Source organism: Onychomys torridus, chromosome 8 (assembly GCF_903995425.1).
Source record: "Onychomys torridus chromosome 8, mOncTor1.1, whole genome shotgun sequence".
NCBI lineage: Eukaryota > Metazoa > Chordata > Mammalia > Rodentia > Cricetidae > Onychomys > Onychomys torridus.
In genome coordinates this window covers 17,978,094-17,990,651 of record NC_050450.1, presented here as the reverse complement: position 1 = coordinate 17,990,651, position 12,558 = coordinate 17,978,094, and the positions used below count along the sequence as shown (strand labels likewise).

The 12,558-nt window shown below is 50.4% G+C and overlaps 3 protein-coding genes, 1 long non-coding RNA gene and 2 other non-coding genes across 6 annotated transcripts; 4 read left to right on the top strand and 2 right to left on the bottom strand.

Moving 5' to 3' along the window:
• The first annotated feature begins 2,915 nt into the window (after positions 1-2,915).
• Ndufb10 (NADH:ubiquinone oxidoreductase subunit B10) lies at positions 2,916-5,371 on the top strand. Its single transcript, XM_036197025.1, has 4 exons — positions 2,916-3,167; positions 4,706-4,844; positions 4,939-5,078; positions 5,223-5,371. Exons 1-4 carry the CDS (start codon positions 3,020-3,022, stop codon positions 5,318-5,320), a joined length of 525 nt encoding a protein of 174 aa, XP_036052918.1. The 5' UTR covers positions 2,916-3,019; the 3' UTR covers positions 5,321-5,371.
• A 79-nt stretch (positions 5,372-5,450) lies between these two features.
• Rps2 (ribosomal protein S2) lies at positions 5,451-7,187 on the bottom strand. The gene is made up of 6 exons (XM_036198263.1): positions 6,985-7,187; positions 6,817-6,906; positions 6,528-6,635; positions 5,943-6,276; positions 5,667-5,758; positions 5,451-5,573 (listed from the first exon to the last, which is right to left on the bottom strand). Exons 1-6 carry the CDS (start codon positions 7,159-7,161, stop codon positions 5,493-5,495), a joined length of 882 nt encoding a protein of 293 aa, XP_036054156.1. The 5' UTR covers positions 7,162-7,187; the 3' UTR covers positions 5,451-5,492.
• Positions 6,340-6,473, bottom strand: LOC118590513. Its single transcript, XR_004945803.1, has one exon. It is a non-coding gene; the product is annotated as a small nucleolar RNA SNORA64/SNORA10 family (small nucleolar RNA).
• A 282-nt stretch (positions 7,188-7,469) lies between the features above and the next one.
• Positions 7,470-7,925, top strand: LOC118590338. The gene is made up of 2 exons (XR_004945729.1): positions 7,470-7,583; positions 7,834-7,925. It is a non-coding gene; the product is annotated as an uncharacterized LOC118590338 (long non-coding RNA).
• On the top strand, positions 7,640-7,766 carry LOC118590552. The gene has a single exon (XR_004945836.1). It is a non-coding gene; the product is annotated as a small nucleolar RNA ACA64 (small nucleolar RNA).
• Positions 7,926-9,691: 1,766 nt separating the features above from the next.
• Rnf151 (ring finger protein 151) lies at positions 9,692-11,859 on the top strand. Its single transcript, XM_036198264.1, has 4 exons — positions 9,692-9,763; positions 10,154-10,299; positions 10,612-10,708; positions 11,257-11,859. The coding sequence occupies exons 1-4, from the start codon at positions 9,761-9,763 to the stop codon at positions 11,725-11,727; spliced, it is 717 nt and encodes a 238-aa protein (XP_036054157.1). The 5' UTR covers positions 9,692-9,760; the 3' UTR covers positions 11,728-11,859.
• The last annotated feature ends 699 nt before the right edge of the window (positions 11,860-12,558 follow it).

Genomic DNA, 12,558 nt, shown 5'->3' with positions numbered 1-12,558 from the left:
ATTTATTTGGCTTACAAGACCTGATCATGGTCCACATCACTGAGGGAAAGCAAGGTAGAACTCAAGTCAAAAATTTGAAGGCAGAAATTGAAGTAGAAGCCGGGCGCATGCCTTTAATCCCAGCTTCTTGAGAGGCAGAGGCAGGCAGATCTCTGTGAGTTCGAGGCCAGGCTGGTCTACAGAGCGAGTTCCAAGACAGCCAGGGCTATACAGAAAGAAAGAAACTGAAGTAGAGGCCTGAAAGAATGCGGCTCACTCACCATGCTTTCTTTTTTTTTTCTTTTTTTAAGATTTATTTATTTATTATGTACACAGAAGAGGGCACCAGATCTCATTACAGGTGGTTGTGAACCACCATTCGGGTGCTGGGAATTGAACTCAGGACCTCTGGAAGAGCAGTCAGTGCTCTTAACCTCTGAGCCATCTCTCCAGCCCCTCAGAATGCTTTCTTATAGAACCCAGGACCACCCACAGTGGGCTGGACCCTCCCACATCAATTATCAAGAAAGTGCCCTACAGGCTTACCTACAGGCCAATATGATGGAAGCGTTTTCTCAGTTGAGGCTCCCTCTTCTCAGATGACTCTGGCTTGTGTCAAGTTGACAAAAAACTAGCTAGAACAGCCACTTGAATGAATTTGATTTCATGTTTCTTTGCGTCTTTGTTTTCAACAAGGTCTTATGTATCACAGGCTGTCCTGGAACTTGGTATATAGCTGAGGATGACTTTGAGTTTCTGATCCTCCTGCCTCCACATTCCAGTGCAAGTGTTGGGATTATAGTTGTGTATTACTATGACTGGTTTATGCTGTGCTGGAGATTAAACCAAGGGCTTTGTGCATGCTAGGCAAGCACTCTATTAACTGAGGTATGCTCCTAGCTCTGTTATTGTTTCTTTCTTTTCTTTTCTTTCCTCCTCCTCCTCCTCCTTCTTCCTTTTGCTTTGCTTTGGTTTGGTTTTTGGTTTTTGGTTTTTGGAGACAGGGGTTTTCTGTCTATCCTTGGCTGGAACTCGCTCTGTAGACCAGACTGGCCTCAAACTCAGAGATCCAGTTACCTCTGCCTCCCAAATGCTGGGAGTAAAGGCGTGCACCACCACTGCCCAGCAAATTATATAAGTCCTTTAGGTTTTTAGAGACCAGGTTTCTCTGTGCGGCTAGCTGTCCTGGACCTCATTCTGTGGACCAAGCTGGCTTTGAACTCAGAGATCAGCCTGCTTCTGCCTCACAAGTGCTGAGCTTAAAGGCATGTACCACCCCCTCCTGGCTTTTTCCCTTTTTTGGTTTTTCGAGACAGGGTTTCTCTGTGTAACCTTGGCTGTCCTGGAACTAGCTCTGTAGATCAAGCTGGCCTCAAATTCAGAGATCCATCTACCTCTGCCTCCCGAGTGTTAAGATTAAAAGCATTCGCCACCACTGCCCAGCTCCTTTTTTTGGGGTTTTAATTAAATTTCATCTTATGTGTATGGGTGTTTTGCCTGCATTTATATCTGTGCATCATTTGTGTGCCTGATGTCTTTGAACCTCTGGAACTGGAGTTACAGCTGGTTACAACCTGAGTGGTGGGTATCAAACCTAGATTCTCTGAAAGACCTCTTAACTGCTAAGCCATCTCCCCAGCCCCTTCTTTTTCTTTTCAGAAAAGGTCTCACGTTATAGCACATCTGGCCTTGAATTCTGGGCAATTCTACCTCTGCCAGCAAAACGGCAGACAGGCTTATAGGTGTGAACCTACACATCTGGCTCCCCAAACTGGTCTTGAACTCCTGACTCAAATCATTCCAACTCAGCCCCTTCCATAGCTCCTACTACAGGTTTGCACTGTGCCAAACTATCTTCTTTTTCTTTCCTTTTTGTTTGTTTGTTTTGTTTTGTTTGAGACAGCGTTTACTCGGAGATCCACGTGCCTCTGCCTCCAGAGTGACAGGATTAAAGACGTGTGCTGCCGCCATCAACCCGCATTCTTTTTCTTTTCTTTTCTTTTTTTTTTTTTTTTTGGTTTTTTTGAGACAGGGTTTCTCTGTGTAGCTTTGGTGCCTGTCCTGGAACTCACTCTATAGCCCAGGCTGGCCTCGAACTCACAGAGAGTTCGCCTGCCTCTGCTTCCCAAGTGCTGGGCATAAAGGCGTGCGCCACAACCGCCCAGCTATTTTTCAGTCCCAAGATTCTATTGTTACAGTATCAAAGTTCTATAGTTGTAGAATCACCGAGTCCACTAGGCTTGTCCCTCAGGGATAGTGGTTTTGCACTAGATACTAAGATTCTATGCTACCAAATGTTAAGATTTGTGGGTCTGACTTCGATGTCATAAACTGACTTTTGTGTAATACTAGATTTGGTAAGTCACTGCAGCTGATAGCTCTATGTTCTTAGTCCCCAACACTGGCAGGATGTGACCAGCACCAAGATGACAGGTGAGGGGTTCCACTGCCCAGGCTGCAAGACCAGTTCTAAACGCATAAACTCAGAGTTCGGGCAGTGAACAACTCGGGGCACAAGAGCTCGGGACTAGAACAGAACTCCCAGAAGCAGGGCAAAGCACTCCGTGCCTAGGGTAAGAGACCCTTTTCCTCCATGGACTACAACGGGACAAGCGCCGCCTCTTCAGTGAAGCCCCCAGGTTCACGGGCACCCACCAGCAGAACCCTGATAGGCCAGAGGGCGGAGCAGTCTGGAGTGGCTTCCTGAGTAGTGAGGGCGTTTGGTGTTTCTATTATTCGTTGATTTGTGTGTGTTCTCTTACCAAGCCGTGTTCCCCTTGCTCCCTTATCTTAGCTGGTAGGTCAGAGCAAAACATTTCCTGGCGTCTGGTGAACTCTGTCCAGCTAAACCAGGACGCCACGGTGCAATAGCGCTGGGAACCACAAGGGGGTGCCCGAGAGGCGAGCCACGATCCCATGGTGCCCCGCGACTACCGTGCGCAGGCGCGGTGCCGCCTTTCCGCGCAGGCGTAGAGGTCCCCGCGTCCTGGGCAGGCCGAGCTGGTCCTGACGCGGAGCGAATTGGAGGTCGGCTGAAGCCATGCCGGACTCTTGGGACAAGGATGTGTACCCCGAGCCCCCGCGCCGCACGCCGGCTCCCTCGCCACAAACCTCGCTCCCCAATCCCCTGACCTACTTTTTGAAGGCCTTCGACCTCTTCGTGGACCGGCCCGTGACCCTCGTGAGAGGTACAGGGTCTAGGATTGCGCCCGCTCGGTGGAGATCCTGGTACCCCACGGATCCCACGTCCAGTAGCCGTCCCCAGGAACCACCACCCTCTGCACGTTGCTGCCCCGCATCCAGAGCCCCAGAGTCCAAATTGACTGTTTTGTCTTTTTCGTTGTATTTCTTTTGCAAATGGTCTCTTAACCTCCCCAGTGCACCTAGGACACGCTCTGCTGTATCCGAGACTCCCCGGTACCGAGCTGTCACCTTTTGTTTCCCCGCTGCACCCCAGACCACTTCCCAAGACCTCCCTTCGCCCTCGTGGAATAGTCCAGGACTACAGGACTATTTTTCCCAGGACTACAGCCTGCCCATAGCCCTCGACCCCAGTCGCTCTTTTAAACGATGGTAGCCGGAAGCCGGGTGGTGGTGGCACATGCCTTTAATCCCAGCAGTGGGGAGGCGGAGGTGACTCTTAAGTGCGAGTTCCAGGACGGCCAGGGTTACACATAAAAACCCAGACTTCAAAACAAGACAAAACAGTAGTGGTCGGAAATCTAGCCCATCACCAGGGAGCTTTGCTAAGTGTGTACAAGTAGCCGATCAGGGAGCCCTTGTTGAAATGGACAATTTGCTATCCATCTGCATGGTCAGGGTGGTCATTCGTTCTCTTTGGGCCACAGTGTCACCCGTGCAAAGTGGTGTTTTAAATAGCTGTGCTTTTTATCCCTGGTCCCAGAGAATGCTCCATTCAACCTTTGGTGGTCCTGTTTGCCAGCATGGTTGGGCCCTTTGTTCATTTGATTAGGCGGCCCATTTGTCCAGCATTTGGGGTGCAGAGCATGCTCAGGTGGTTTTTTTTTGCTTTTCCCTCTTTGAAATGTTGATCTGACTATGGTTTATGGATTGTCTTTGTGAGACAGCATCTTCATTATTGTCCAATACAACATAGCAAATATTTTTGTCAGCTTCCCAGTAGCTTGGATTAGACAAGTCACTGCCCCTGGTTTACAGGTGGTCCTTGGGTTAGAAAGGTGGATGTTTTCTAGCCAGCCCCAGGTGCATTACTGTAAAGGTCAGCTCCATATTTTTAAGATTTATTCATTTATTATGTATACAACATGTATGAGCAACCAGAAGAGGGCACCAGACCTTATTACAGATTGTTGTGAGCACCATGTGGTTGCTGGGAATTGAACTCAGGATCTCTGGAAGAGCAGTCAGTGCTCTTAACCTCTGAGCCATCTCTCCAGCCCTTGGTAGCATCTTAGAATGTGTGACTGTGTGAGCTCTGTGCTCTTTAACTTACCAGTGGAAAACATTGGGTCTTGTTGAATTCCTGATGGAGCTTCCTTGCCTACTCTAAACCGTGTTCACAACCCTGGGTTATGTTTTCTATATAAGGACCTACCCTGTAAGGTGTTTAGAGGCATGAGGTGAAATCTCATGCAACTGAAGGTGATACCTGTTAACCTCTCTAGCCAGTCCTTGATAGAACTTTAGACCCCTAGCTAAAGGCTGTCTAAGCTGACAGGCCTTGAGTTTAGTGTTCTCTTCACAGAGTTCATTGAGCGACAGCACGCCAAGAACAGAATCTACTACTATCACCGGCAGTACCGACGTGTGCCAGACCTCACAGAATGCCAAGAGGGTGACGTCCCGTGTATCTATGAGGCTGAGATGCAATGGAAAAGGGACTAGTAAGTGCACAGCAGGGGACAATTGACTGATCCACACCCCCTGGAAAGGACCCAGACCCTGGGCTGAGACAGACACATCTCTTTCTTCTTTCAGCAAAGTTGACCAGGAAATTGTCAACATCATCCAGGAGAGGCTTAAGGCTTGTCAGCAGAGAGAAGGAGAGAGCTCAAAGCAGAACTGTGCCAAGGAAATGGAGCAGTTCAACCAGGTGGCTAAGGCCTTCCATGACCGCTGTGAGTAACCCAGCCTGAATCCTACCCTGACTTCTGGTTTTCTCAGATATCACCAGTGTTTGGAGTCCTGCTCTCCCAGCCACTAAAGCCTTGCCCAGATCCCCAAGCCTGTAACAAGCTCATTGCACCCTATCTCTTGTACAGATTATGACCTGGGAGCCTACTGTTCTGCCAGGAAGTGCCTGGCAAAGCAGAAGCAGAGGATGCTGGAAGAGAGAAAAGCCACCAAGGCTGCTGCCTAAGACTCCAAGAGCTCATTACATTGCAGAAATAAAGTGACTGGGTGCACCCTGTCTGTTTTTGGTGTCCTCTTCAAGTAAAACTTTCACCAAGCATGGGGGGAGATGGGTCAAAAAAAAATGGAGACAACCATTAACAGATTTAATTCACTTTATTTTTCTTGCACAAAAACCCTTATGTGGTGGCCACAGCTGGAGCCTGGGTCCTCTGAACAGACACTCTGGTGTGGGTTTTCACAAGATGGTCAGTGAATTCCTAAAAAGAGAAGTGGGACATCATTAATATAACACATCCCCTAATCTTAAGAAAGCCAAAGGCAGCCAATACCAGCTCAATCAATCAGCATACCTGATAAGGAGATTTGGTGAACACAGTCTCTTTCCAGAGGTCGGGGGTCAGGTAGCTGTAGGTCTTGGAAATGGCATCAAAGGTAGCCTTGGCTGCAAAACAGTAAAGAAGGGTAAAAGTGGTGGCTTGATTTTTATAAAGTCCCTCCCACTAAGGATCTGTTGCACTCCTAGGAACAGAGAAGACCACCTCTCCCTTAAAAATATGCCAAGCACACACTGGGCTGGTGTGATGCATCAGAGCTGAGAAACTACAGCAACTGTGTGAGCTACCTACCAAAGTTTCCCAGGGTGGCAGTGCAGCCCCTGGCTGATGTGTAGCAGTCATCAATACCAGCCATCATCAGTAACTTCTTAGGCACAGGAGCAGAGACAATGCCAGTGCCTCTGGGGGCAGGGATGAGACGCACCAACACAGAGCCACAGCGGCCTGTCACTTTGCACGGCACAGTGTGGGGCTTGCCAATCTTGTTCCCCCAGTAGCCTCTCCGCACAGGGACAATGGACAGCTTGGCCAAGATGATGGCCCCCCGGATGGCAGTGGCTACTTCCTTGGAGCACTTAACACCAAGACCAACATGACCATTGTAGTCCCCAATGGCGACAAAAGCCTGTGAAAACACTTAGGTTAAATGACTGGCAGCACCTCACAGAACCGGCATATCCTAACTAGGACCTGTGGTGCTCCTCTAGGCAAGAGAGGCCACTCTGAGGCCAATCCTAAGTACTTGAGGAACTCTTTTTCTCTCTCTCCCGGTACGAAAGTCACACGGGTGAAACCTAATGTAACCATGCAGAGCGAGAGAGTTTTGCTGTCACACTGTTTAAACATTTCCACCTCGCCAAAGAACAGACTTAATACCTTGAACCTGGTCCGCTGGCCAGCCCGAGTCTGCTTCTGCACTGGCATGATCTTTAGAACCTCATCCTTTAGGGATGCGCCCAGGAAAAAGTCAATGATCTCGGACTCCTGAAACAGGAAATTTGTGGGAAACATGTTCAGAGCTTCCTGTCACTAGCCGGAAAAGGAGACTACAGCCAAGTCGTCCTCACTTCATCCCATGATAACGGATGTGGCAGCAAACCCAAGTGGCCATCTCGATAGCAACCTTCCCACCCAAACGAGGTTTCAGCACAGAGGTGTCTTGTACCTTAATGGGAAGGGAGAACAGGTAGATCTCCTCCAGGGACTTGATCTTCATATCTTTAACCAGGCGGCCCAGCTTGGTGACGGGAATCCACTGCAGGAAGACATCCATCAGTCAAAAGGCGGCTCCATGCAGAGCGCGCGGCCGACCCCGCCCAAGGCCCAGACCTACCTCCTTGTCTTCAGCTTTACCCCCACGAGCCCCGCGGCCTCGGCCACGGCCACGGCCTCGACCACGGCCCCGGCCCCTAAGGCCGCTGCCGAATCCTCCGCGGAAGCCGCCGCGGCCTCCTAGTCCCGGGCCCCCGGGTCCTCCGGGCCCTCCCGCTGCACCGGCGTCGTCCGCCATTTGCTGCAGAGACAAAAGGAAGCAAATCAGCAGGGTGCTACGCCCTGCGGTCACTTGGGGTTCCGATGCGGGATCCCCCGCCCAAGGGAGTCCCCGTGCGGATGTCCACGGATGTCCACGGCCCAGGCCCCAAAGCCAGAATCCAGGAACACAAACTCACGTGTCTTCCCGAAGAAGAAGAAGAGCGAGGCTGCGCCGAAGCGAGTTTTTATAGTGCACCAAAGCGCCGCGATAACTCGACTGCTCGTGCAGCTCACCCGCAAGCTGTAATTGGCTGCGTGTTGTCCCGCCTCCTGCGCCTGCGCATATTCTCTCGCCGAAGCCGAAACCTACGCCGACTGGGAGGGATTATAAAGGCTCTGGCCGGCGCCTTCCGGGCCTCCTACGTGATCGTGAGAGCGTGGAGCTGCTCCCCGGCCCAGGTAGGTTGCGGCCCTTCGGTCTCATGCTGCGTTCGCTGTTGGCCCGGTAAATGGGCGTTCGTTGAAAATCATCTTCGGCTTTGACTGTGGCCGGCGGTGAGATTCGGCGCCCAGAGCCACAGAGGCCTAAGCTCACCGCCCGCTGCCCCAGTGTGGGAGGGTGAAACCCAGGCCCCTACACTCCGCAGCGCCTCGCCGCTCTCGCGTCCCGGCTTGTGACATCGATCTTAACAGTGTCATTTCTCCACAGGTTCCACTGGATCTGGAGGCGGCCGCTCCTTCGTCCACGAAAATGGCAAGGTTCGGGTGTCCACTTTTCTCAAATAAAATGGTTTAACTTAGCATACCGTCTATGTTTGTTTTGGAGGGTTCCTATCAGTCTGGAAAATGCAGTCGTAGCCGGGTGTGTTAAATGTGTTTTATTTCGCCCCATGTATGTATATGCACCATGTGCGTGCCTGATGCCCATGGCCATAAGCCGTCAGATCCCTGGAACTGGAGTTTGGTATAGTTGAGAGCGTCCATGTGTCTGTTGGGAACCAAACACCAGGTCCTCTGAAAGAGCAACGGCTTTGAGCCATCTCTAGCCCTTTTTATTCCCCCGCCCCGGAGCTGAGGGCCCAACCCAGGGCTCTACCACTGAGCTAAATCCTCAACCCTTTTTTTTCTTTTGAGACCACGTCCTGCTGTGTATTCAATGAGGACATGGAGTTTAACAATCCCGCTTCAGCCTTCCAAATGCTGGGATTACACCTGAGCTTTTAGACACTACACAAGTAGAAGTCAAACACAAGTTTGTATGTGACAAATTCCAGCTGGGCTAGACCTTGTCTTGTACACATGCTCCAGATGTAATTTGCACACAAGCAGGTAAAATGTCCTGATCTAAAGTGATCACTAACAAGGATGCGACTGTGGCTTCAGTATTCAGGATCTTTAAAATGACCTTAGAGGGGGCTGCAGAGATGTCTCAGAGGTTAAGAGCACTGTTTGTTCTTCCAAAGGTCCTGAGTTCAATTTGCTGCAACCACATGGTGCCTCACAACCATCTGTAATGAAATCTGGTGCCCTCTTCTGGTCTTCAGGGATATATGCAGACAGAATACTGTATACATAATAAATAAATAAATCTTTAAAAAAAAAAAAATGACTGGAGCCTGCTGTGGTTGCCTGCATTGGAGAAGCAGAAGCAGGCCTGCTCTACATCAAGAGTTCCAGGCCAGCCGAGGTGACAGTGGTGGGGCCTGTCTTTAATGAGAGACATCTCTTCACCCCAAATAGGGCACCAGTAATCACCAAAGTATGATCCCACTTCATAAACCAGTATTTATTTAGCTTACTGAGTGTGTGTGGCCCCAAAACAGCAAAGTCCTACCCCATCAAAGGTTATGACGTGGAAACTGCATCATGGAGTAGCCTTTTTTTAGTTACTTCATGTATACTCTGGCATCTCCCAAGATGGCCTACAGCTTAGTTACTATAATTATCTTGCCAATGTGATCTCTATACCAATATAGAGACCATGTTATAGTTAAAGGAAAAACAAAACTATACAACATGCATACTAAAAGTCTGTTAGCTCCCCAAGGCTTTTTGTGTTCGTTTTTTCAAGACCAGAGTTTCTCTGTATAACAGCCCTGGCCGTCCTGGAACACACTGTAGGCCAAGCTGGCCTCGAACTCAGAGATCCACTTGCCTCTGCCTCCCAAGTGCTGGGGTTAAAGGCCTGTACCACCACTGCTAGGCTCCCAAGGCCTTTCTTAGAGTTACATTGAAAAACCTCTGGGCACTTTCACCGGTCAGCCTCCTGCTATTGGGCTTAGTCCTTGGTGAAGGGATGTTAGTGGAGAAGGCCAACATCCAAACTGACCACCCAGTCAGTGGAGGGGCTGCAATCCCTGTGAACCTGCTGGCATTGGGGAACCAGCCCCTAGAAGTCAGCCACAACCAAGGCAAAGGAGAGAATCCAAAGACTACTCCTGAGCTGAGGCTACCATACCACTCACCTTCAGAGGGAAAGGCAAAGGGTAGGTGACTACAAGGTCCCAATGGGCCCTGGACCAGAGCTGTGATTGGCCCAAGCTAGACAATGCCACTGTGATGTCGGGCCACATGTACTGTGAAATGGAGGCTCCTGAGTCCTTGGCCTCAGTGGAGCTGCCGTCCAGACACAGATCATGGTGAGCCCCTGGCTTCTTTTCCACCAGCTCTGAGATAAGTACTTAATTCCTACACAGCTGCCTAGCTGACTAGGAATCAATGCTTTCTCACTCTGAGAATGGATGACAGTTCCTTTATGGGACAAGAAAATCTTTCAGAAGGCCCTAGGTGGTATAACCTGGAGTCACTCCAGCTTCTTCAGTCAAATATTGGCAAATCTTGGGGGAATCAACCCTCACAGATTCACCCTTGAAGTGGGGGCCGGCCCCTGCAGGCTATACTTGACTTTTTTAAATGTAGCCTGCCTCCCTACCAAAAGATTGCTGCAGTGTCTGGCTAGTATGAGTGCTTGGGGCAGGGGCTTGGAACCTGGTCCCACCCAGGCCTTAACACTGACCTGGCCTTTGCAGAGTGGTGGGTACGATCTCAACCTCTTTGCCAGCCCTCCTGACTGCAACTTCCTGTGCTCCGTCTGCCATGGGGTTCTCAAGAGGCCAATGAGGCTGCCATGCAGTCACATCTTCTGCAAAAAGTGCATCCTCCAGTGGCTAGCCAGGTGCCATTGGGAATCCAGGAGGGTGGGGGAAGCTAGAGGGCAACTCCTGCAGCTGAAAATGGGAAGGTCTTCCAAAAACTGGGTTCCAATGGCTGGAAGACTCAGCCGCAAAATCTGGGACCCTAAGAGTGTGCCTCACTCTGTAGTCTGAAGTCCCTAGCCTTGGCTTGGGAGCCAAATCCTCACTGTAGGGCCCCCTTCATGCCCCCTCCAGCCAGAAAGGAGGGACTAGCTGGGTTACCTATGCTCTGGCAGGCATAAGACTTCCACCTTCCCTCTTCCACTGCCAACATCACTCTGACACCTTTCTAGACAAAACACCTGTCCGTGCTGTAGAAAAGAGGTGAAAAGGAGAAAGATGGTCCAAGTGAACAAACTCCGGAGAACCATTGGCCGCCTGCAAGTCAAGGTAGCTCAGAGCATCCACGCCTGTCCTCCCGGTGCGGGCGGGGCAGAGTCAGAAGAGAGGGCACAAAGAAGGATAGGCCAAAGGTCATAGACTTGGTTAAAGAGTATGAATCATGGGTCTACCATTTGCTGTGTGACTAGAAAGCTGCTTATCCTTTCTGGGTCCCTTGGAACTTCAGGTATAATGTGGGGATTATAAACAGTTTCAGGGATGAAGTGCCATTATTACTCTTCAGCCCTCTAACTCTACAAACCGGAATCACAAAAGCTTAGTAAGCAGTAAGGTGAGAGGCTTTAGTCCCAGCACTGGGGAGACAAGCAGGCTGATCTCTGAGTTTGAGGAACCCAGCCTGGTCTACAGAGCAAGTTTGAGGACAGCCAGGGCTGTTACAGAGAAACTGTCTCTGCAAACCAATAAAAACCTCAGGAGGCTCCAGAGTTCACTTGTTTCATAGTCAGGGGATCCCACAACTTAGAGATTATATGGGAGCCCCAGGTGGCAATGCCTAACCTCGTTTAATTCACACTGAGCTTTCTTATACTCCCTAGTGCAAGAATGCTGAAGCTGGCTGCTTGGTGACATGCCCTCTGGCTCATCGCAAGGGGCACCAAAACTCATGCCCCTTTGAGCTGATGGCTTGCCCCAATGAGGGCTGCACCGCGCAGGTTCTGCGTGGGGTCCTGGATGAGCACCGCCAGCATTGCCAGCAGGGTGGCCAGCAGCGCTGCCCCTTAGGCTGTGGAGCCACTCTGGCTGCCGCGGAGGGTGAGCAACACAACTGCTACCGTGAGCTACGTGATGCTTGGGTCCAGCGCCACGAGCGCAACCGGACCCTGCTGCTGAGCCTGCTGGGGCGTGTGCGCCGGGTGCACCGCACCACCAACTTCATCCGCCGGCAGCTGGCACAGCTGGGCGACTTCCTGGAGAATGACTCCCTGCTTCTGAGCTCCAGGGCTCAGGAGACTGAGGTTGCCCCGGAGGCTGAGATGTGGGGTGTGCAGGGCCAAGGTGTCTTATAAAGGAGTTAAATAAACGCTGAGCCCAGGCCTGACCCACCTTACGTCCCGTGCATGTCGTCCTTGTCACCCCTGCTGACCTTCCACATCAGACACTGGCCTTTCTCTTCCCTAGACTGTTCTCCCAGACTCTTTAAAGTTTTTTTTTTCTCTGACTGGATCTACCACTAAGTAGATTCTGCAAAGCCATTTGCTTATTCATTAACCCATTTTTCTTCCCATGGCTTTTCTATCAGCCTGATAACTTCCTAGTGACAGAAATGACTCAAAACTTTAAACTAAGAGTAGAAGAGATGGCTGAAAGGTTAAAAGCACTGGCTGCTCTTCCAGAGGTCCTGAGTTCAGGTCCCAGCAACCACATCATGGCTCACTACCATCTCTGATGAGATCTGGCGCCCTCTTCTGGTCTGCAGGGGTGCATACAAGCAGAACACTGTATACATGATAAATAAATCTTTGTTTTGTTTTGTTTTGTTTCCAGACAGGGTTTCTCTGTGTTGTTTTGGTACCTAGCTCTGTAAAGGCATGCGCCACCGCCACCCAGCTTAAATTTTTTTTTTTTTTTTTTGAGCTGAGGATCGAACCCAGGGCCTTGCACTTGCTAGGCGAGCACTCTACCAATGAGCTAAATCCCCAACCCTCTTACTTTTTTTAATGAAAAGAATGAAGCCGGGTGGTGGTGGCACACGCCTTTAATTCTAGCACTCAGGAGGCAGAGACAGGCGGATCTCTGTGAGTTCGAGGCCAGCATGGTCTCCAAAGCGAGTTCCAGGAAGGGCGTAAAGCTACACAGAGAAACCCTGTCTCGAAAAACCAAAAAGAAAAAGAAAATGA